A 23,669-nucleotide genomic window follows, 5' to 3' on the forward strand; every position below is an offset into this window, starting at 1 on the left:
TAGACATGTAATTATTGCAAAAAAAATGTTTATAATTTGTATTCATAAATTTTCAATAAAAAATTGACTTTATTTAGTTGTGTTTAAATTTCGCACAAAAGCGTTCCAAGCTGTCACGTGATCTGGATGACGTAACGATGTGATAAACAAACTTCTGTCAGTGCCAGAGGACCATCAGCGGTGTCAGCATGGTATTATTCTGAGAGCACGGTTGCATTTTTATCACCTGTCACTATGCCTGTCACTTTCGCACTTACATACTTGTTAAAACGTGATTACAACACGTCTATGGTTGAAATATGTAACTAAAGCCAAAACGAATACATCAGTTATTCATTCATTTATTTGTTGATAAAGTAAGTCACCTGTCACTAATGCCTGTCACTTTCGCACTTATTTCATATTTCATATTTATTTATTGCAACCATGGTTTTATAGGTATTACAAATTCTTGGTAGTTCCACATGGACCCCGTGGGGGCATAGCAATATTACATGCATACTTAGGATCTAATCTTAAATCTATGTGTATAATATAAAAGTAGGTCAATTTTGTAGTTTTTATACATATAAGCCGAATTGAGTCAGATAATTGTCAGTGTATTACATACTTGTTAGAACCTGATTACAACACCCGGAAAGCTATCGTGGCTATTAGTAAAGTCCAATTATACTTATAATAATAATAATAATAAGCCCGCAGGGCAGCTTGTGACGAGCTGTTGGGGAGTAACGACCCCACGGACCCGAGTGCTCCCGAGAGTCGGTCAGGGTCTCCGTCTCCGGCGTGTCTTTGTCGGTCGGAGTGGACCCCAAGGGGACCCGCAGGACTCTCAGCTCTGGCTTGCCTTCATTGGCCGTCCAGAGGGGAGTCGTAAGAGCTATATGCTCCAGGGGTGGAAGTGAAAGATGCATAAGACGCGAGTTGGCACAGTGGCTGCTATAACAGCCACTGGGTAGAAAGCGGCGCACACCCCTTGACACCCCTGAGCCACTCACACCGGTGTTGCTCCTGGTCGTCTTCACGACGGCAGTTTCAGGGGCCCATCTAGTCAGCGGCAAGTCACCACCTGCCTCGATAACGTGTATTAACATTGTTATGGCAGGTGTCCGGAGTTATTTACAATAGCCCAGTCTCATTGTCCACCCAAACTTCAATCCATAGACCGGTATACTGTTCACTTTTTCTGCAATAGTCCCAATGCCTGCTGCGACCGGTTCATGGGTGTCTATTGTTGCGCCTGTGAACGGGTTCCAGCAGGCGTTCTACATGACATTAAAGCTCTCCAAGGGGCCTCTACGTGTTGGATCTAGTTAGTTAGTTAGTTAGTTTTGCTGGGCATTTTCCGCAACTCGACATCCAATGTGCCTATTTTGCGTGAAACGAGGTAGCGCTACTCTAACCACCCCAGCTCCTCCACGAAGCCTAGCAAGGTCTTCAGGTTGCTAGTAGCTTCCTTTAGTGTGCATGGATTTCCTAGGTATTTGCTCCTATATACTTCTACCTGTTTACAGTCTAGGAGAATATGTTTTGTTGTTTCTTCTTCTGCCATGCACGCTCTGCACATGGGGCTGTCCGTTTTACCCATAATATGTAGGTGTTTGTTTAGTGTGTTATGTCCTGTTATTAATCCTACTATTTTACGTAGTTGGCTTCTTGGTGTTTTCAGTAATATTTTGGTAAGTTTGTGGTTCAGTTCCGGTAGAATTTCTTTGGTTTGCCTGCATGTCTTCATTTCATTCCAGTACTTGTTGTGCAGTTGTCTGTGATGTTGTTCTAGCTGGTTGTGTATGTAGGATATTGGTAGAGGCATAATTGGCTCGGGTCCATATGCCGGTGTTTCTGAACCTTTCCTGGCCAGTTCATCCGCTGCATCGTTTCCTCTTGATCCACTATGCCCCTTTATCCATTGTACTCTTACTTTGTTGCCTTCTTTGCTCACTTCAGTGAGGCTCCGATGGCATTCAAGTATAAGCTCTGAGGTAAGTTTGTCGCTGCATAGCGCTTGTAGTACCGATTTACTGTCTGACAGTATTAGTATGGTTTCGTGTTTCACTTGTCGTCTTGTAATAGCATTGCAAGCTTCTATTATTCCTACACATTCAGCTTGGAATACCGTATTGTGTTCACCAAGGGGTTTTGTGATGTGAATGTTCAGGTCCTCTGAGAAGACACCACATCCTGTCCCTTCGTTTGTTTTTGAGCCATCTGTGAATATTCTTAGGTTTGTTTGGTTTAGTCCTTCTTTCGGATCTTCTGTTAAGGATATGGCGTAATCTTTCCAGAAGATCATAGTTTTTGGTATTTTGTCGATAGGCGCTTCCAGCATGGGCATTTTTGAGATCGTATTTTCATAGATCTTCTTGTGCGATGAGCTGAAAGATGTCCATAGGTTTAGATTCTTCAAACGAAGAGCTGTGGCAGCCGCTTCTTTCTGTATGTACATGTGTAGTGGCAGGAGTCCTAGCATTATTTCTAGAGCTGCAGTCGGAGTAGTTCTCATGCAGCCCGTTGCAGCCACACATGCTAGTCTTTGTGTTTTATTTAGTTGTCTATTACTGTGGTTAGCTGGGTGCGGGGCCACCATACAACCGCGCCGTAGCTGATCATTGGCATTATTACCATTTTGTACAGCCATAGTATAATGTGAGGGGCAAGTCCCCATCTTTTGCCTACCATCCTCCGGCATTGCCAAAAGGCTACTGTTGCTTTGTTCAGTTTGTTGTCCAGGTGTTTGTTCCAGTTCAGTTTATCGTCCAGGATTATGCCTAGGTACTTTACATCCTTTGAAAGTGTCAGTTTTGTGCCAAAAAGTGTTGGCATTTCGTATGTACCCAGTTTTCGTTTATGGGTGAAGAGAATTGTGTCGGTCTTTTTTGGGTTTACCGATAGGTCATTCTCCTTGCACCATTTCTCTACTATCTTCAGTGCTGTCTGTGTGAGATCGCACAGTGTGTTTATTACTAGGCCGCTGATTAGTATTACTAAGTCATCTGCGTACCCTATGGTCATAAAATGTTTGTTGTTTAGTTTTGTTATCAAATCGTTTACAACCAGGTTCCAAAGCAATGGTGAGAGTACTCCTCCCTGGGGGCATCCTCTCATGACTAGTGCCTGGTGATTTTGATTTTCTGTTAGTCTTATTATTCTCTGTCTTAGCATGTTCATTATCCATTCGATTATGAGCGGGTTGGTTCCATGTCTATGTAATGCTTGTTGAATGCTGCTGAAATTGGTCATGTCAAAGGCTCCCTCTATGTCGATGAAGGTGCCTAGACAGGAGTTTTTCCTCGCCAACGCATTCTCTATGTTGCTTACTACAGCGTGGAGAGCTGAGTCAGTTGATTTACCTTGACTGTAGGCGTGTTGGTTTGGATGAATTTCTATGTTTTTTAGAGCCGTGTCCTTCAGCTCTCTGTCACATAGTCTTTCTAGTGTTTTTAGCATGAAGGACGTAAGGCTGATTGGTCTGAAAGACTTAGGATCTGAATAATCGGTTTTTCCTGGTTTTGGTAGGAAAATCACTTTCACTTCCCTCCATTTCTGTGGTATATATCTAAAGGCTATACAGCTGCACAGTAGATTGGATAAATGTTTTATTAATGTATGTCCTCCCCACTTTAGTAGGGCTGGGTAGATTCCGTCCGTTCCCGGCGATTTAAAGTTATCGAAACTATTTACCGCCCAGGTCGTTTTGCTATGTTCTGTTATGCGTTCTGCTGTCTTCCATTCTCTTTCAGTTGGATTGTAGTTCATTGTATGTTGTTCTGGGTCTTGCTCATTTACTACCTTGCATCCTGGGAAGTGGGTCTCAACCAGTAGCCTTTCTGTCTCCGCTGGGCTGCTGGTGGTGCTATTATCCTGTCTCCTCAGGGTGCCCAGTAGTTGCCTTGGTTGGTCTGCAAGGATTTTCCTTGTTCTGTTTGCCTGTGTTACATTGGATATGTTGTCGCAGAAATTCCGCCATGTGGCTGATTTTCTGTATCTTAGCCTTTTCTTATAGTCTGTTTTAGCTGTTTTGTACTTATCCCAGTCCTCTTCAGCTCTTGTGTTCATTGCTCTGTTAAGTAACCTTCTCATTTTTGTTCTCATTCGGTCCAACTCCGGTCCCCACCAGCTGTTGTTGTTACTGCTTTTTCCTCTAGCTGATAAGGTCGATAGTGGACATGTGTTTTCGTAGCTATCGGTAATGTTTTTAATAAGTAAGTTTACCTGTTCCTCCAACTCCTTTGTATTGCTAGGTCTGTCTGTGTGTGTGTTATTGTCTAGTTTACCTTCCAGAAGTTCCTTGTACGCCGGTATGTCCGTGCGTCTCGGGTTTCTTCTAGTTGTGGTAGTGTGTGTGTCGGCTGTCAGGTCGTACCGAATCCATCTGTGGTCGGAGCAGGATAGCTCATCCGACACGTGCCAGTTGGATATGTGTTGAGCTGCCAGTCCTGTGCTTAGAGTAATGTCAATTATAGTATTGCATCTACGAGTGACAAAGGTTGGTTTGGATCCTGTGTTTAATATATCTAGGTTAGTTGACATAAGGTATTCAACAATATCGTTACCTCTTTTGTTGTTGGTTTCCATTCCCCATAGGTTGTGATGGCCGTTGCAGTCTGCAGATATGACCAGCTCGAGCCTTTCTCGTTCGCAGTAGCGTATGAGGTTGTTCATCTCCACTGGAGGTGGTTCGTCCTCCGCCGCCATGTAGGTGGACGCCAGGACTATCTCCGGTAGACTTGAGTTTTGTGTTCTGAGGAGTTTTATGGCACACACGTCTCTGGAACAGAATTGAGTTAGTGGTTGTGCCATTATGTTACGGGATATGTATATACAGGATCTTGGTTTGTAATGTGTATTATAAACTAAATTACCTCCGGTGTTACAAAGGCCGTTTATGCGTGTGTTCCTGATCCACGGCTCTTGAATCAGGGCTATGGATGTTGGGTTAACCTCCAGCCATCTTCGAAGTTGAGCCGTTGCAGATTCGCTGTGCTGGAGGTTAACCTGAGTGTTGGATCTATATCCCCACGCAAGCCTATCAAAAGACCGGCATTTATAGGCCCGTGATATCCAAGAAGATACAAATAATAATAATGATGAGAATCTCGTGAAAGCCGAGAAGGACAAGTCCAGTAAGTACCTAGACTTGGCTCACGAGATAACCGCCGTGTGGGATGTTGATTCGACGATCATTGTCCCGATAGTCGTTTCAGCGAACGGTCTCATACCGAAGAGTCTCGACCAACACCTTGAGAGACTCTCGCTAGGTGGTTGGATCAAGGGTCAGATGCAGAAGGCGGTGATCTTGGACACGGCGCGGATAGTCCGCCGGTTCCTCTCTCTGCGGCCCTGACCACCGGCAGCTTGGACCCTGCCCCGCTGCCGGCGGCACCCTAGGTTAGGTTTGTTATAATGTGTTTATATATTTTTTTGTAATGTTTTGTAAGTGTTTTTATATTTTACTTTTATACTCATATTGTAAAAAGCCTAACTTAAGAAGAAAGATAAATAAAGAGATAATAATAAATAAATATATTTATATTTTATTTTTTTATTGCTTTACTAAAAACTAAAAGCAACCACCGAGCAATGTCATGGCTCTACGAGAGTACGAGCACACTTTTCACATTAGCAAAATCATCATACGTTTGATGGAAGCCATTTTTTTAAAGAAGCTAGAGTGTGTTTGCAGCATGGGTATTGCGGGTGCAAAATTAATAATTTCGAGACTAATCAATATAAAAAAACATATATTTGAGATTTTTTAAATTACGGAAGTAAAACTATGGTACGTCCTCACGTAAGTCATAATAACACAGCGCCACTTGCACTTGCCGGGGTTAACCGGTTAAACCGTTAACCCAGCATCCAATTGTACTGGTAACCATGGTAACTTAAGGTTTAAGCAGTTAACCCGGGTTAGTGGAATGGTGCAAGTGGCCCTAAGCTAATAATACGGTTTAAACCGCGTATTTTTAGTCACTCGCGCTATCGTGATACTCATGCACTGAGAGTGTTTGAAAATGGAGTCCTGCACTCCCCGTAACGGCTCGGCCACGACTTTGCGCGACTGGCAACGGCGGCGGCGACAACGATAGGTGGGAACGAAAGGTCCGATCGCTGTGTACCGCTCCAACCTATGGTTATCGCCGCTGCACCCAAGTAGCACAGATAGCTGTATAGCAGCCGAATAATGGAGTACGAATACGCTTGAAGCTGAATATAAAAGCTGTATAAGAGCAGTATCAGCGAGTTTTCAGCTCTTATAACTCTTAAATGGGCACAAATTAAGGCAGCTTTAAGTTCACATAGCTGCTTAAGAGCGTTGTAGCAGCAATTTAACGGAGTTAGAAGGGGTAACAGGAGTTATAAGAGCTGCATTTTAACTGGGTAAGAGACCACCAGTTACCCGTTATTCAGCAAATATTTAACATGTACGCCCTAATACCGGGAAAAGTTGACGTTGGGCTGAATAAAAGAGAATGCCGTCGCCAGTCGCGCAAAGTCGTGGCCGAGCCGTAACATGTCGCGCGGGTGACTGAAAATGGCTCAACTGCACTTTACCTGGCGCGGATTTCAGGGCTCATATTTTTTTTTATATAAAGTACTCATCATAAGGAATCTCCCCACCAAGTCTTATGGTGCGGAACCACATAGTTTTCGAGAAAAAAAAAATGTTAAAGTTCCCATACAAATTTCCTTCAACACGGCTCTGGCGCATTCAGTTGTCAAAACTGATCTACTCAGTTTAGGACAAGAAGTGTGACAAAAAGGGCGACGGGGGGCGAAGCTCCCCAAGAGGGGCCCGCATCAGAAAACAGACACCATAAGATAGTTATTTTTAAGGATAGGTTAGTTAGGTTTAATTTATCCCTCAGAGGGAAAGTAGAAGCCCCGCGATAGCGGAGCTTCGTCGACTGGTTACCAGCTCGTACTACTACTAACTACTTAAATACACGAAGGGCCTACACCTAACCTATCCAACTATCTTATGGTGTCTGTTTTTTAATGCGAGGGGCTTAGCTTAGTATTTAAAAAGTTGGATTGCCACTCGAGTTAAGTTTAATCGAGCGATCCTAGCCATCGTATCGGGTCGAAAGGCAAGGGTAATAGAAACTGAAATGTTGTGATGCAGCCAAAGATAAGGTTGCGGGCTTGCTCAATAATCTTGTTGAATCGTACCTGACTTTGGGTTAGGCTCATTTATGTTATCTTGATGAAATTTTGGCCATTATTAATATTTATTTTGCAATTTTTTAATGTGCCTTTTTATTTGTTTTATGACTTAAATTTTAATTTAATTTAATTTAATTTAAATATTTTTAAATGTACTTACCTATTTTATAGTTATTTTAATTGTGCTCGTGATTTTAATGTAAACATGGATCTCGTTATCTATTAATTGATTGATTGATTGAAATTACGAGTTTTTAGAATGTATTGACCCAGCTTTACCTATTTGCAAAAAAATCACGTAGATGTTCTGCCGCTTATTATCTTCGAATTGAATTAGCACAACATTCATCAAGTATTATTATTATTATTATATTATTCGACAGTATATCCATAATTTCATACTGATATTACTGATATGAGTAAGTAATTTACTATGCCTTTCAGTCTGTCGGCCTGTTTTTTTTTTATATACCACGTCGGTGGCAATCAAGCATACGACTTGCCTGATGGTAAGCAGTTACCGTAGCCTATGGACGCCTGCAACACCAGAGATATTACACGCGCGTTGCCAACCCTTTAAAAACCTGTACACTCCTTTTTTCTTTTTTACGGCTAAACTAATACTGAACTATAATCCTACCTTAATTGACCGAGCATTTTCTTGAAAATTTCGTGTGCAGGTTCTATAATTGAATCGTTTTTTTCGTCGATTTAATAAATTTATTCAGTTTGAAGCCGTCATGAAGCCGTGCTCGCGAGGTCTACAGTTCACAGGACCATTAGTTTCATAAGACCGTGTAGATAAGTATTAAGCCTACCGCATGTTTGTGCGTTTCCTCACAAGCTCTATTTGTTTGTGGATCTATTATCCGAATGTAATCAGCTGCAGCTCCGAGCTAATACTAATTGCACACTGCAGGCGTGTGAGTAATTCTTACCCCACTAACCGCCACCCCCCATATCCACTTACCCAGCTATTCCGGGACATCTTGTGTTTGCGCGGCGTCTTCAGCAATTTATAAGCAAATCCGATGGTTACTTTGTGTTTATTAGGGTTGGCTGATCTAAGTTGCTCGCTTGGGCGTTAAAGTGCATTTTTGATTACAAAATGTCAGTTTAATGTTTAGATTCAGATACATTTTTCAATAGCACAATTTTTATTAAAGGAAACAAAAATATGCACCCATAATGAGATGTTTCGTACCAAACTTGATTCACGAAACACTATCCGTTAGTATGGTATACAATGACTTCTCCGCTCTGCTGGATTACAAGTATTAAAACCAATACAATTTTTTGATTTCCGCACTCATCTCCGCATCAGTGGAAAGGCAGCGTTATTCCAAATTTCAAACCGATAGCGGAAGTACCTAGTTAGTATATTTAGCAGGGTGACGGACATACAGAGTCGCACCATAAAGGATGACTCACGTTAGACCGGGCCGGAGCTTCCGGCGCTTCGTTTTCTATGGAAAGCAATAGCATAGAAAAGTAAGCGCCGGAAGCTCCGGCCCGGACACGGCCCGGTCTAACGTGAGTCATCCTTAACGGTTTCTTTTGTACCTTTTTCGTACGAAACTCTAAAAAGCAAAGTCAAACACTTCCACTCGTTTTGAATAAGTAATACACAATTTGCCGTACATTTCATTTAACCAGCGGGCAAATTCGCGTCCGAATGCAGTTTAATTTCCTCCGGGGTCAGTTAGTATGTAGTATGTACGTCCGCGTGTTCACATTACGTTCAAAAGCTTTTGTGCATTCCACTAAATTGTCTATTTGTTCATATTTCAGATAATCTAGAAAAGCAATGAGGCAAAATATAGGTACAGGGTGATTCATGAGATGTGAACGAACCAACCCTAATACACACTCAGTAAATCGTTCACCATCGTATTTATACATACAACAATAATAAATAATTCAAAACATATAAATTCATTTATTTCAGATAAATTCGATCCATATTTTACACAATAAATAATGAATTATTATTTATAAGTATTGCATACTGCATACTGCAACTGCAATAGCAACTGCTTATGCACACTATTGCATAAGCAGTTGCTATTTGGTGAATGGAGCTGTTGATGAAGACCAGAATTAATTAATAATTTAAATATTTTACGTCTTAGAGTTAATTGTAATTGTTTTGAGATGCACTATACATATATGTGACATTTTCAACCAAAAGGCACCACATTGTCGCTTGTCAATAAGGTTGATTTCAAATTGAAGCTATATGGACATAGCGCCTTATTGACAACCGGCAATAAGTACCCTTTTGATTAAATGATTGAAAATGAGTGCATCATTTCGCCGTTAAACGCAAGTTTGGCGAACCTAGTGTAAGTTTAAAATGTATTATACTTTAAAAAATAAAATAAAATAAAAAGATTCAGAATGCCACATATGTTCGGCATTTCCAACCGTTTAATGAAGTGGTTTTTTTTTCTATTAATTATTATTGACGCGTAGTAGCAGCTACTATTGATGCCGACTGTACCAGCCGGACCCGATGCAAGATTCTGACTGTACCAGCCGGACGCGATGGAAAGAAAACACGCCGATATGAAAGTGCTCGATTGGAAATTTTTAATTGCGATTTCCACCGGACCGCCTTTAATTTTAAACGTGCGACGTAATCGCCCCTACCATGGGCATATCTCCATTTTTCCTGAATTGTTGGTCGTAATAGAAACGAAAGGTCAGAAGGGGACTAACGCAAAATTTTAGTTTTTATTGAATTTTTACCCATTTTAATCAACGGCAAATGCTATAAAAACAATCACACGAAAATAGACTATATTTGCAAGGGCATGCTCCAACCAAAACTTTAAAAAGTTAAAGGAAAAAACTCACTAAAACGTCTAATTTTCATTTATTTTCAGTTGTATATCGTTACTCTGCGTACCTTAGCAATATAATTTTGGGTTGCGCCTGCGCCGCGTGACGGTCATTTCTTCCGTCGCAAGTTTCGCGCGGCGCGCCATATATTATGTCCCCTTCTAAGTATAAGGAAATGCTAAACCATGGTTTCTCAAAATTTTTACCCATGCGTAATAGGTAGGTCAGGTCCCCCTAATCAATTAATCAATCAATTTAATCAATCAAATCAATTCAATCAGTTCAATTCAATCAATCCATTCAATTTAAACAGACGTTATCATGGAGACTATATAAGACGTTATGATGCAACAGAGTTTTGTTGCTTCTGTCAGAAATTCCGTGTCTGAATGCGCGGGATTGTATTTACGCCCAACGAACTAGAATAACTATAGAAGTCAGACTAGAGCTCACAAATACCACTGGAGTAGGCTTTTTTTTATACTACGTCGGTGGCAAACAAGCATACGGCCCGCCTGATGTTAAGCAGTCTCCGTAGCCTATGTACGCCTGCAACTCCAGAGGAGTTACATGCGCGTTGCCGACCCTAACACTCCTCTCCCTCAAGCTCTGGCAACCTTACTCACCGGCAGGAACACAACACTATTAGTAGGGTCTAGTGTTATTTTGCTGCGGTTTTCTGTAAGGTGGAGGTACCTCCCCAGTTGGGCTCTGCTCTAGATCTGGAATGACATCCGCTGTCCTGTGCCCTACCACACAAAGCGAGATGTCATTCACAGTCTTGCTCCATTTTTATGGTTTCGTGCCTCAAAAGGAAAAAACGGAACCCTTATAGGATCACTCTGTCTGACATCCTGTCTGTCTGTCTGTCCGTCTGTCTGTCCATATGTCACAGCCCATTTTCTTAAAAACTACTGGAAATTTGTGACCCAAAGACGGACAGTTAACGCAAACAGATTAATTTTAAACATGGAGACCACTCTTGGGGGGTAAATGAGAAAATTAAAAAATAGATTATTTCGTGTTACATATCAAATGAAAGAGCTCATTTTGAGAATCCCAAATAATAAAAAAATGTGATTTTAAGAGAAATAGTTATTTAAGAAAATAGACAAAAATAACCACTCGCACTTTTCCGGGTTTTTTTTTTCAGATATATTTATACATTTATACATGTCCATATAGCTTTGATAGCCAACTGGATTTTTTTATTTCATGAAAATAACATCGGTATATTCGCTATATGAATTTAAACGATAAATGTTCGCGCCAGCCAATCAAAACTTTGTTGACCAAACACAACGTTTGTTTTTGATAGCGGGAAATGGTTAAATTTATTGGGTAATGTCCAAAGCTGGTAATTACTATTACTACCTATATTACCACATACCACATTTCAGTGATATGAGGTAATAGTAATAAATGATATGTCATGAAATAAAACTATGAAAACGGATTATATCGCGTATATTGAATTTATAATACATCCCTACGTTTCGAACTCTTTACAGCGTTCGTGGTCAACGGGTGACTGAGGAAAAATTACAAAGTGCAAAAATACCCACATACTAAAATAATGAACAATCATAGACTACAAACTTTAAGGCTGGTTGTACATGCAAAATATATAATGATATGTGTCAGTCAAATAAATCGTTTTTCGAGGTCAATTTTTTTTCTATATGTATACATACTCATATTATATTTCGTCGCTATTTACGCCTGCATTCAATCTAAATGTCTAGAACTAGGTGACAAATGCGTTCGAGAGGCGTCGGTAGCGGTACACGCCACTTCTGCATTTTCTTCCAATAACTTTGAGAAACTTTGCCCGCCTCATGAATATAGACTTCACAAGGACCAATAAAAAGCCCGAGCGAAAATTCACATAATCAAAGCTAGGCCGGTCTACTCGTATTATTATAAACGGTGTTATAATATAAATAAGATTTTGTTAAGAAAAGATAAAATAATTATATGGATGAAAATGATTCGAATTAAATAAATAATTGGATTGAATTGAAAAATGAAAAAAGTTTATTGTGCAAATTTGAGTATACAATAAATCACGGCCCTGTGTCCTGAGCTAGGAAACCCTGTGTTACAGGATCCAGTTTCGTTATACTAGTTTCTTAATCTAGGTATATATTGGTACAAATTGTACAGAGAGTTACTTTGAAACTTACAGATAGCTGTGCATACTTTAACATATATGTTATTATTTCTAAGCTGCGTGTGAGCGAGTGTTTGTTTGTATGTATGTGTATTTGTGTGTGTGTTGTGTGTGTGTGTGTGTGTGTGTGTGTGTGTGTGTGTGTGTGTGTGTGTGTGTGTGTGTGTGTGTGTGTGTGTGTGTGTGTGTGTGTGTGTGTGTGTGTGTGTGTGTGTGTGTGTGTGTGTGTGTGTGTGTGTGTGTGTGTGCGCGCGCGAGCGTGTTAGTGTGTAAACACTGAGGTGGGGTGGCCACGTCGTGCGCATGGGCAATAACAGATTACCCAAAGCTGTGTTCTATTCCGAGCTCTCTAGCGGAAAAAGGAAACAGGGGGGTCAGTACTTGCGCCATAAAGACGTCCTCAAGCGTCACCTATCCACTTGCGGTATACCGAGCGATTCCTGGGAGGAAAGCGCGATGTGTAGAACGGCATGGCGCGCAACTGTTCATAAAAGTGTAGAGCAATACGAGCAGCAGCGCTTAGAAGACTTGGATGCTAAGCGTCATCTCCGTAAGACGCGCCCGAAGCCTTCGTACACCTACACCTACAATTCAGCCGGCCAGCTCCATTGCGTACCATGCAATCGCATCTTCAAAACCAAGTTTGGCTTCGCAAGCCACATTAGAGCGTTCCATGTTTCCCATTAAAAACGGTTGGAGTCGCCGTCGTCGGACACGGCGAGGAGGACATTATTATTATTATTGTTTGTATCTCCTTCTGGATTTCACGGGCCTATAAATCCCGGTCTTTTGATAGGCTTGCGTGGGGATATAGATCCAACACGTAGAGGCCCTTTGGAGAGCTTTAATGTCATGTAGAATGCCTGCTGGAACCCTTATTATTATTATTATTAGTGTGTAAAAATGCATACTATATTTGAAAACATTTTTGATACAAACTTTTATCACTGGCTGTATTTCTCTCTCAACAGGCAAGTAACACTCATCGATTACGTTGTTTTATGACAGAGTTCCTATGGCAGACTTCTTTGTCCATCATCAGATCAGCTCGATAGTAATAATATTGCATTGTCACCCATGCAACTTACTTATGTACCTTTGTGATGTTTCAGTTCAATGAAATTACGGGAAGTGGGTCTGATTTGGCTTGCAAGATTTGACCCGAACAAACATAAATATTACATACTTACAAACATTGCAAGTTAAATTAAAAGCTTGTAAAGACGGCGTGTATGTGTATGAAGTTATGAACGCTCGTTTAGCTTCACCTGACTCACATGTAGGCCGAGCACATGATTGACGCAACAGTATCTCGCCGCGAGATAGACTACCCGTCTTTTACTAACTGTATGAATTAAAGGAGAACGGGTAGTCTATGTCGCGGCGAGATACTCTCGCGCCAATTATGTGCTAGCCCGGCTGAGACGATGTATCGTGTTTGCTATGGGAATATAAGCCCGGCTGTAAGTTGCGATATTTGCAGTGCAAATCAGGGCACCTTGTTACGGCTTACGGCACGAAACGACAGACAAACATACAGAGCTAACACACAGTTTTCAGCTGCTTTTACAAAGCACGATCGTGCTTGTAAAAGCAATGTAATATCAAGTAGCTTTTCGTTATATTATAATAAATTCATTAGTATTTTATACAATCGTGATATAATAGAGAGCTTTTCAGTCGAGTACCGTGTTTAAGCAACGAAGCTTGCTGAGCGGTTTTCTGTAAGTCTCTGTAAGGTACCTCCCCAGTTGGGCTCTGCTCTAGATCTGGAATGACATCCGCTGTCCTGTGCCCTACCACACAAAGCGAGATGTCATTCACAGTGCCTATACCTCTCTTTTGGACGTAGTTTAAGGACATACCCGGGTCCGGGTCCGGGTCCGGGTTTTTGTTGGCCAACCAATCACAGAGCAGATGCAACGCAGCAGCGTGTAAGTAGGCTAATTTTCATTGAATCGAGTCTCCTTAAACAAGAAATATTTTATCGAAATGTATGACGTTCTATTTTCAAAATTTTTATAATTGACTAAACCGTATCGATATAGTACATTTCGATGCTAGTGCGGAAAGTATGTCATTACTATCAGATATTAATTTTAAGTTTTATCTCAATTTCTATTTTAACTGTATTGTAATTTTAAGTTTTTTGACATGTAAATGGGTTTTATGAATAAAATGATTATGCATATGATCACTTTACGAGTACCGAGATATCTTGCCGCGAGCCGCAGGCGAGTGGCAGGACTCGGGATGAGTGAAGAGTGACATTTCCGCACGTGTATCGAACGACGTTTTTTAATACAGTTGCGAAAAAATAAGAAAAACAACAAGTTAGCAATTCGAAATTTTTATATTATTAATTCTGTGACATCATTGAAATAAATGAAATGAAATGATTTTATTATTATTATTATTGACATTGACATTATGAAGAGATGTTTTTTTAGCTGGGTGTTATTATTATACGTAAAGTAGCACTTTTTGAGCAACTGTATTAAAAAAAATCTTATGCTTGAGACGGAAGTGCCATAGACTATCCAACGTTGAAAAGAGTAAGATTGTAGTGTTGCATATGAAGTTGTAATACACAGATTATACTCGACGAGTAGAAAAAAGTAATTATAATTTAAGCCGGCATCATTTAAATATTTTCAACAGTTTGTTCGAGATTATCAGCGTGGTATATATATAAATCAATAGAGGTCAGATTTCAACGAAATGAATTCGGGGCAGGATTTACGCTTAAAATCATTACAATATTTATAACGAGTGGCTCCCTGTTGGCCGCAAGTCACAAGAGTCCGCGGATTCAGTAGGTGTTAAATACTTAAGCAATACGGGGTTTTACGATTTTTACACTTTTTTTTTTTCTTTTTTTTTTTTGTTAGGAGGGAAAAATGTATTACGCATACCACCCGGGTGCGGGGGGTGACCCGAGTGGTTATGTGGGACTCCCGTCTAGGCTAATGAGGCCCACGGTGTACCCACTAAAAAACCCCCCATATGCCGCCTCGCCGCCCTATTGGTGGGGTTACAGGAACGCTTGCGCTTGTCATCTGCGACCCCACCGGCGGCAGCCGCCCACGAGCGCGGCTCCTTCGCGGATGCCCGAAGGCCCTTCACACTAGGCGCGCCAGATGGTAAGACGCGCCTTCCTCCTCGGCTTCCATTCTGTATTGTAGCGGACCCCCGCGAGCCCGCCACAAGGAAGCCACGGGCGCCAGGAATTTCCCCGGCGCCCGGCGACAGATCAGGTCTATGGTTCTGCCGCAAAACCACAACTCGGCTGCAGAGGACAGGGAGAACGGCACAACGTAACACCGACACTCCTCTTCCTCTGCAGCCCCACCAACGCCGCTACAGCGGAACGGCCCCGCCAAGTTCGCAGGGGATAGGGAGAGTGGCGCATCGAAATACCATCACTCCTCTTCCCCTGCGATCCCACCTCGGCCGCCGAAGATAGGGAGAACGGCTTACCGCAATACCGACACTCCTCTTCCTCGACGGTCCACCTTCGGCGCATCACAAGCGGGCTTGACCAGCCCACTTGGAGCGTCCTCCTCGGGCCAGCCCGCGACCCAAACAGGCCGGCCCTGGTTGCCTCTTCGCTTCACCGTGGGTGACCAAGCCACGGTTACTAAGCCCCTCCACCACGACAAGGTGAGCAACCCGCGGGGGGACGAAAACAAGACTTGCTTCATTCCACTAACCCGGGGTTAACCGGTTAAACCTTTAACCCAGTGTCAAATTGTACTGGTAACTATGGTAACACCAGGTCGAACCGGTTAAACCCGGGTTAGTGAACGGTGGCCCTTAATCACGTATAACTAAGTTAAAAAAAAAGTTAAAATTACTTCCGAAGTTCCGACATTCCGACGTTACGACGGTCCGAGTTTTCTCCGTGTCCGAGACCATGCGGATACAAAGCCGTCCTCGAAACGTTGGAGGTAATTTATAATAAATAAATAATGGGGATCCGTTTAAGGACTTTAAGGTCATATTCGGTATCGTGTTCTGGTTAGGAAAAAGTACCTACAAGGAATTTTTATTGATGTGATTTTTTTTCTATTAGTCAAGTCGACCAACCCTCCATACAAAGGCCATACAATTTTTATTCCCGCTGTCGCTCACCTCACCAGATTAACTGCATGTACTGAATGGAGAGCCTTGCCCGACCGCGGCCCGCAATGGTCCTTTATTGCTACTAATCGCTTCCGCTGCCGCTTGTCGAACCCGCTGCCGCTCACCACGTTCACTGCATATTGAATGGCGAGCCTTGCCCGACCGCGGCCCGCAATGGTCCTTTATTGCTACTAATCGCTTCCGCTGCCGCTTGTCGAACCCGCTGCCGCTCACCACGTTCACTGCATATTGAATGGCGAGCCTTCAGCCTTGCCCGACCGCGGCTCTCAAGGGCCCTTTATGGAATCGGAATTTATGTTGCCCACTTCATAATGAGTTATTTCACGTCTCTTCGTATACTTGTACGATATTTATAGCTTATTCTGTACATTTTTAAGTTAGTGCGTTTATATTGTACTTACGTCGACTACATGCATTAATATGTCTCTAAAATTATTATGTATAATATGTAGTTTAAACTGATTAATAGTGCGACTTAAAATAGTAGGAATTAAATAAAATGGAACTAAAAAAATTACATACTAAATTGTTGCCATGTTTAAGCATTTTACGTCAAAAATGTGACAGTTACGTAGGAAGTGGCGCCCTCAATAATTTTCTACAATTTCTTGTCGGCCTTGGGTTGTCGTATGAAAAGACGGAATATCCTGCCAAAACTTACCTTTAACAAACACTACATTACAACCATAACTCAGCCTCAATTATAGAATTTTATTACGGACCCTGGCGTTTTTCGCGTGGACAATACGAAAGTTATATTGTAACTTATACTAAGAAAGTTTTTGACCCGTACATTTTTCTACCACCAGTGTGTATGTACGTATTTTATCCCGTATACGTACATCATACGTTTCATTCGTTTTAAAATGCAAGACCACCTACCATTTGCCGAAAAGTTTAAACGAGCCATAAACAATCGGACCAATTGTTTCCAGCGCACATAGGCAAACGTAACTTTGGGCAAAGTTGCACTACTCGCTGGAGCAATGTTTCACTGCGATTGAGACCAGAGGGGCAAAAAGCCGAAACAAATGGCGCGTACGCCGAATGCAGCCAGGGCTGACTCTCCGCTTACAACCTTAATTTTAATAAATTATTGAAAGAGATCGCACCTTTGTGTAGGTATATAAAACCCCCACTCACTAATAAGTACTGGGCAAAGACACTTGCACACACCCGTGACTCCCGAGAGTATCTACAAGCCTATAATGGTCGCGGTGTTAGAATCTAAGCTAACTTTGCACCGATTTGAACAGAACAGAGTGAGGGAGTGTCATTATAAGTGTCATATTTTCATTGAAATTTGACATTAATGAATGCTACGAAATACTACGCAAAGTTAGCTGGCGATAATGGCGAGAGAACTTTAACTGCCAAAATTCTCATATAAAAGGCGCTTTCGTCAATCAATCTTTATAATAATTATGGGCTCAAATCTTAACATTTTAAAAATGTCGGTTATTTAGCTTTTTTTGAAGTAAGTGCATGAGTACATACACAAATTCAAGGAGTGACCCAGGAGCAAGTAACTATGGCAACGAGTGACAAGAAAAAGTTGATTCACGTAAATTCAACTTTTAGCGGAAACAATGAGGAGTGAGGACACAATGCAGGCAACCCTGTGCGCCGTTTCGGGATTGATACGGCTGAACAAGCCCGTAAGTAAATAAAACGCGACCAACTGCGCTGCTTAAAACTGCTGCTGCACTCCACTTGCAACTATTGAATAGGAGGTAGATTATAATCTACCAATTTGTTGGGATTTTGAACTGGTTTTGACAAGAATATGACTGTGTGTCGTTTCAGGATTGATACGGCTGAACAACATAATAAAACACGACCGACACTCGACAGTGCTGCTTAAAACTACTTCTGCACTCCACTTGCTTGCAACTAATCCAAATATTTATTGAACGAGCAATAAAAGCGAAGGTTTCCGTTTTTCTTGGGCAAAAATTATTTCGTACCTATGCCCGGATGTTCTCATGAAATTTGGTAAGCACGTTCGATATTTATATAGATTTTTTTGTCGAATCAGTTTTTGTTTTTTTTTTTTTTGGTACGGGCATATTCAAAGACGACCTCCCGAACATATGATCAATGTAGCCTTAGCGATGCCTACGACGACGCGAGGACGCGGGAGACCACCAGCCACTTGGTTGACGACGGTGGAGAAAAGCCTGAGAGAGCAAGGAATAAAGGACGCACACCTGGCACTAAACCGTGCAGAATGGAAGAAGAGGACAGGGAGGGCCGACCCCAAGTAAATGGGAAGAAGTTTTTGTTTTTTTTTTTTTTTTTCAAAATGGCGGAGTGTTCGCGAGGTGTACAGCTCACAGAAACACTAGTTTACCAATTTGTTGTAGTTTTAAATTGGTTTTGATACGACCACGATAATCGTCTTGGTGATTGGCGTTCTCACGCATGACTTTCACTTCATGTCGCATGCACTAATCAGCGTGACCGATCTTCAAGGTCGTATCAAAATAAAATCAAAACCGTAACAAATTGTTACAGAATCGGGCTCCATGAAGGATAATGATTTACGACATAAACATTAATGAACACATGAAAAAATACATATTAAATCACATTTAGAAACGGGTCTATCGCGAATTTATTTTGTTACCTTTATTTACCGACGTTTCGACACAGGTTTCACTGGTCGTGGTCGCGGCTAACTGACGTCCCAGCAAAATGTCAAAACAGAGATTTGTGTGACTACCCCACGAAAAGTGCATTTAAAGTTCGAGGTAGACATCACATTTTCAAACCACCCACTACACATAAAAGTTAATTATTGTCAATAGTCCGACACACAACACTCACAACATCCGCGCACACATCCGAAGATAGATCCCTTGGCTTTAACTTACCCGTTTTATAGACCCGTTTCTAAATGTGATTTAATATGTGTTCAAACCGCGAAAGTTTTAAATGTTATACATGAAGAAATGTCATGTCTTACACATGAAACTTCATTTTAGTCTACAGAATAAAAAAACAGACAGGCATACATTATATATATGTCCCTACATTATAATGTAATATGTTCATAGTATTTATGTACCTATATCATTTGGTGTTCGTTATTGGCACTTCCAAAACGTGTTACTGCAAATTATGTGTAATAGTTGACAAATATTCTCATGTTGACTTGTTTTTCATTCCGTTAGTACAAAAATTTGTTTCTGCAATTAAGAGCAAATGAACAAATAATATAACTCTGCTACTATTAGGGCAAATAATATAATTGATTTTGATAATTTACTGTTGTAAAATTAAGTTAAATTAATGCATGTCACGTTTGTGGTTTCAAATTTGCATCGTTTAGTTCTTTAGCACTAGATCTAGAGATAGTTTAATTGAATTGTACAAACAAGTCTTGTCTGAGCAACCATAATTATCTAATTTCAGTAGTGGAAACTGTTTTGGCTTATGTATGTATTTAAGTGTAATTATCTATATGTCATTTTTCCCATTATCAAAAAAATAATAATAATAGTACAATAAGTAATAGTACTACCGTACAGAAAGAACACTTCCTACAAACCCGAAGTTTGTAAGCGATTCAGGGTCGAATCATGCTGTCCTTTTCTAATGTATGGCACTAAATAGCCTTTCGGCTATTTAGTGTTGTCAAAATTTAAGTCATTATCTTATAGTCGTGCACGCAAAGGGACGTCAAGTTGTGTCAACCCTAATAATTGCTCGGAGCAATGCTGAGCCGAAAGGAGGAGTGTCCCAACACTGGTACACTTAGCTTGGTTCGACTCTAGTCTAGGGTATCGACACTGTCCGACAGGTAGCCCTAGCCCTAGTCCAGTAGTTTGAACAGATCGGCGTCACTTATGCGGAGACTGTGTGGCAGTAACAATAGTAGGTATCCTGAAAACGTTGGCAGGTAAGATAGATGCACCGTGACTCAAACACTGGAACAGTCTACACGTGGCCGCAACAGATGTTGAGAAATGGTGCATCTAGATTGCCTAGATTTTATTTTATTTTATTTGTTATTGTATTTTATTATATAATTTATGTGTGTGTTTTGTGAATTGTAATTGTATGTCACTAACCTTGATTAATTTTAAGTTTTGTTGTTGTACTTACTAACACTATATGGATCAAAAATGATTCGAATTAAATAAAGTTGCCCTCAGATGCGAGGCAGAGTTTGTAAAACAATTTCAAAATAAAATCCTGGCTTACTCATACCCCCGCAGCCCCCCCCCCCCTCGCTTACCCCGCAGTGCTGCTATGGTTGCGTAATGTCCTCGATTTAGTTTAATTTTAAAAGTGAGAAATAAACCCGATGCAGTAACTTTGAAACGAAGTGTGTAGGGACTTTAGGGCAGGGGTCACCAAATGACGGACCGCGTCCGCATCCGGACCGCCGACCTATTTAATTTTTTTGCTTATTTAATAAACTCAAGGAGAAATGGACCGCGATGGTCATTTTATTTTAAGAACCGGACCCCTGAAGAAACTAATTGGTGACCCCTGCTTTAGTAAAATGAGAACACAGTTAATCCCAGGTTAACATAGGCTTTATAAACACTGTAAAAAGCGTTTAAAAAAACTGCTGCTCCCAACTTTTTTTTTTTTTTTATTATAAACTGATTGGCGATTGGCCCTAGTCACACCTGATGGAAAGTGAAGACAGGGCCTAAGATGGAGCTCACCGGTTCAGTAACAGCCTATTCACTTGTGCAAACTTTTTGAATGAAACAAAATTCAGCATGGAATCCGGGTTCCGGGTTTAAGGGGATAGTTGATAGCCGCTTCTCCGTGCAAACGTAACTATATATTCTACCATTTTCCTCTCTAGATATAAATATCATGGAAAGTATGGAAACGATTATTATACTACTTAAGAACAAAGATAGATATAACTCCGTAATAGATGGATACAGTCTAAGGAAAAAACGTGCCTCGAAAATCAAGAAAATTTGATTCTCGTTCAGAGGGCGCTACTAGTTTTGGCCTACAGTCGTATAGATGGCGTTGACGGTTTCGTTTGTTATTTAACAATTTTACCGCATATCAGTGAAAGAACATGGGTCAAAATCATAAAAATAATTAATGCAAATAAAAAAAATCATTTATCTATATTTAAATACATTCTATCGTATTTTTATAAATCTTCATTTTTAGTTTTAAAGTGTGTCGACAGATGGCAGTGAATTTACTGTGGTTACAAAATTTACTATGACAGTACCGCTCTAGTATAAGTTACTCTATGTTAAGAATTAGGAGCCTAAATCCATACATATTTAGCTGGTCAAGTAAATCTTGTCAGTAGAAAAAGGCGGAAATTAAAAAAAAATTGGCGCGAAGGGATGTCGTCCCATAGAAAATTTGTTTTTAGCGCTTTTTTCTACTGACAAAAAAATAACAAAATCTAACGAAGCTGTGGTTAATGTGTTAAGCTGTGGAGACCATGGAGAAGGGATCGTCCACTATCCTCTTAATCTAGAATAACTTTTAGGCACTATAAATACTGCAAAAACCTATAAAATCCAAGCTGCACTTCCCAGACCTACTGAAACTTTAAAACAATATCCGATCCTGGCTTAACCCGTCTGCCATTGTCGCGTAATTTCCTGGAAGCACCCGATTGCCCGCCTGTATAAAAATTATCTGGCGTTGGCGCCGCGCCAGGTGCATGCAAATTTGGCGCCACGGAGCGCCATGCAGCGCCATGTGCACTCGTGACGACTTAAGCCCAGTGTGGGATTAAAGAAATTGCACAATAAAAGCGTTGCGATATTAGATAGCGACGATGGCGTATGTACACCAAGCAGAACAGCTTTCAAATTATATGGTGACTTTATAAATAATTTTCATTCATAGCTCAATTTTCTAGCTCGATATAGGTACTTATGTTTTGTAGCCTTAATTATACCGTTGACAATGTTATTAAAGGAGTGGGACATTTTAACCGGCCTTTAACTCGAATCCTTGGTCACTTTTTTCGTCTATGAATCAGTATTAGTAGCGTTCCATAGTGATTTTTTTTACTAGCCTATTATGGTGTCCCACTGCTGGGCAAAGGCCTCTCCCCTTGTCTTCCACGCCTCCCGATATAGTGCCTCCTCCGGCCAGCTGTTGAGAAAGGTGTCTAGGTCGTCCCGTCATCTCCGTCTGGGCCTGCCGGGTCCGCGCATAGTGATACTGATATCAGAGCTAAGTATTTATATTTTGGGGCAAGGACCAACCTTCTACTTTCCCTAAGCCTGTTAGAAAGATTCACAATATCTCATCAATCATACCGACACGTACATATTGTGTAGCACCCTGCGAAAACTATCCAGTTTTTGCAGGGTGCTATCTACTATCTAGCTAGAAAATACCTAAGCTGGCATCGTAGACGCTACTTAATCTCCGTACAAAATCTTTCAAATTTCTGGCTTAAAAATGCTTCCTTATTTTTTCCAACAAAACAAAATGATAGTCTCCAGCTTTATTATCAAGTTATATGCCCGGCAGCTTAAGTATCCGATCCTGCGAAGGTCAGGTCCCATCCCTGCTGCCGCTGTTCCGTGGTCATCAGGAATGGGTCCAGACACAGCATGCGGTCGCGCGCGTCCTCCCATCCCCCCGCCCCGCGCGGCACTGACTCAGGATGAGAGACTCTGCCTTCGCCTGTCGCTATGTATGCTACACGCACGCGCGTGGGAAAGAGTTTGTTCAAAACCCCCCACGCTTTCTCTGCCCCTTCACGCCCGCTAGCGTACCCCCGCGTCGACACAACTCTAGGCGACATACTTGCTATCATATCAACGTAACCACGCGGCAGCGACGCGAAGGCAGATAGCAACGAATAGCTCCAACTAGCATCGTTGTATTGACAGAAGTATGACGCTGATGCTTGTAGCTTCTTAAAGAAGGTTAGATTGAACGCTAGTCCTGATTCAAAAGGCGGCTGCCATGGCGCGACAGTTAACAAACTATAATCAGCTTCTGTAACTGGTCTTCCAAGTGAAATAACTTCTGCTTCAGGACTATACGTGAACGCGCGTTGCGCGTATTTGAGCATATGTAGCAAATCCGGTGCGACGTAATCGTCTTCTTTAAGAAAAAGCACTAGAACCAACTTATGATCGATTAAAGTGTAGCGGTTAAAGAGAAAACTAGTAGTCCACCACCAGTGTTGTTTTTCTTCGGCAGCGATAGCAGCAGCACGCGAGCGGTTTAAGTCTTCTCCAGGAAAGCGATTTGGGAACAATTGGACGGAATATGGGAAGTAAAGTTGCAGGACTCGGCAGTAGTCGATGCGTTTGACGAGGTCGTTCACTGCCTCGTCGTAGAAGCTATGTGAAATTACTAGAAGGACTTC

The 23,669-nt window shown here is 41.3% G+C and overlaps 1 protein-coding gene across 1 annotated transcript; it reads right to left on the reverse strand.

The window, feature by feature from the left end:
* Positions 1-113: 113 nt before the first annotated feature.
* LOC134743937 (uncharacterized) lies at positions 114-4,992 on the reverse strand. The gene is made up of 3 exons (XM_063677568.1): positions 4,554-4,992; positions 3,682-4,436; positions 114-122 (listed from the first exon to the last, which is right to left on the reverse strand). The coding sequence occupies exons 1-3, from the start codon at positions 4,798-4,800 to the stop codon at positions 114-116; spliced, it is 1,011 nt and encodes a 336-aa protein (XP_063533638.1). The 5' UTR covers positions 4,801-4,992.
* Between the last annotated feature and the right edge of the window lie 18,677 nt (positions 4,993-23,669).

The sequence above is a fragment of the Cydia strobilella genome, chromosome 9, assembly GCF_947568885.1.
Source record: "Cydia strobilella chromosome 9, ilCydStro3.1, whole genome shotgun sequence".
Taxonomy (NCBI): domain Eukaryota; kingdom Metazoa; phylum Arthropoda; class Insecta; order Lepidoptera; family Tortricidae; genus Cydia; species Cydia strobilella.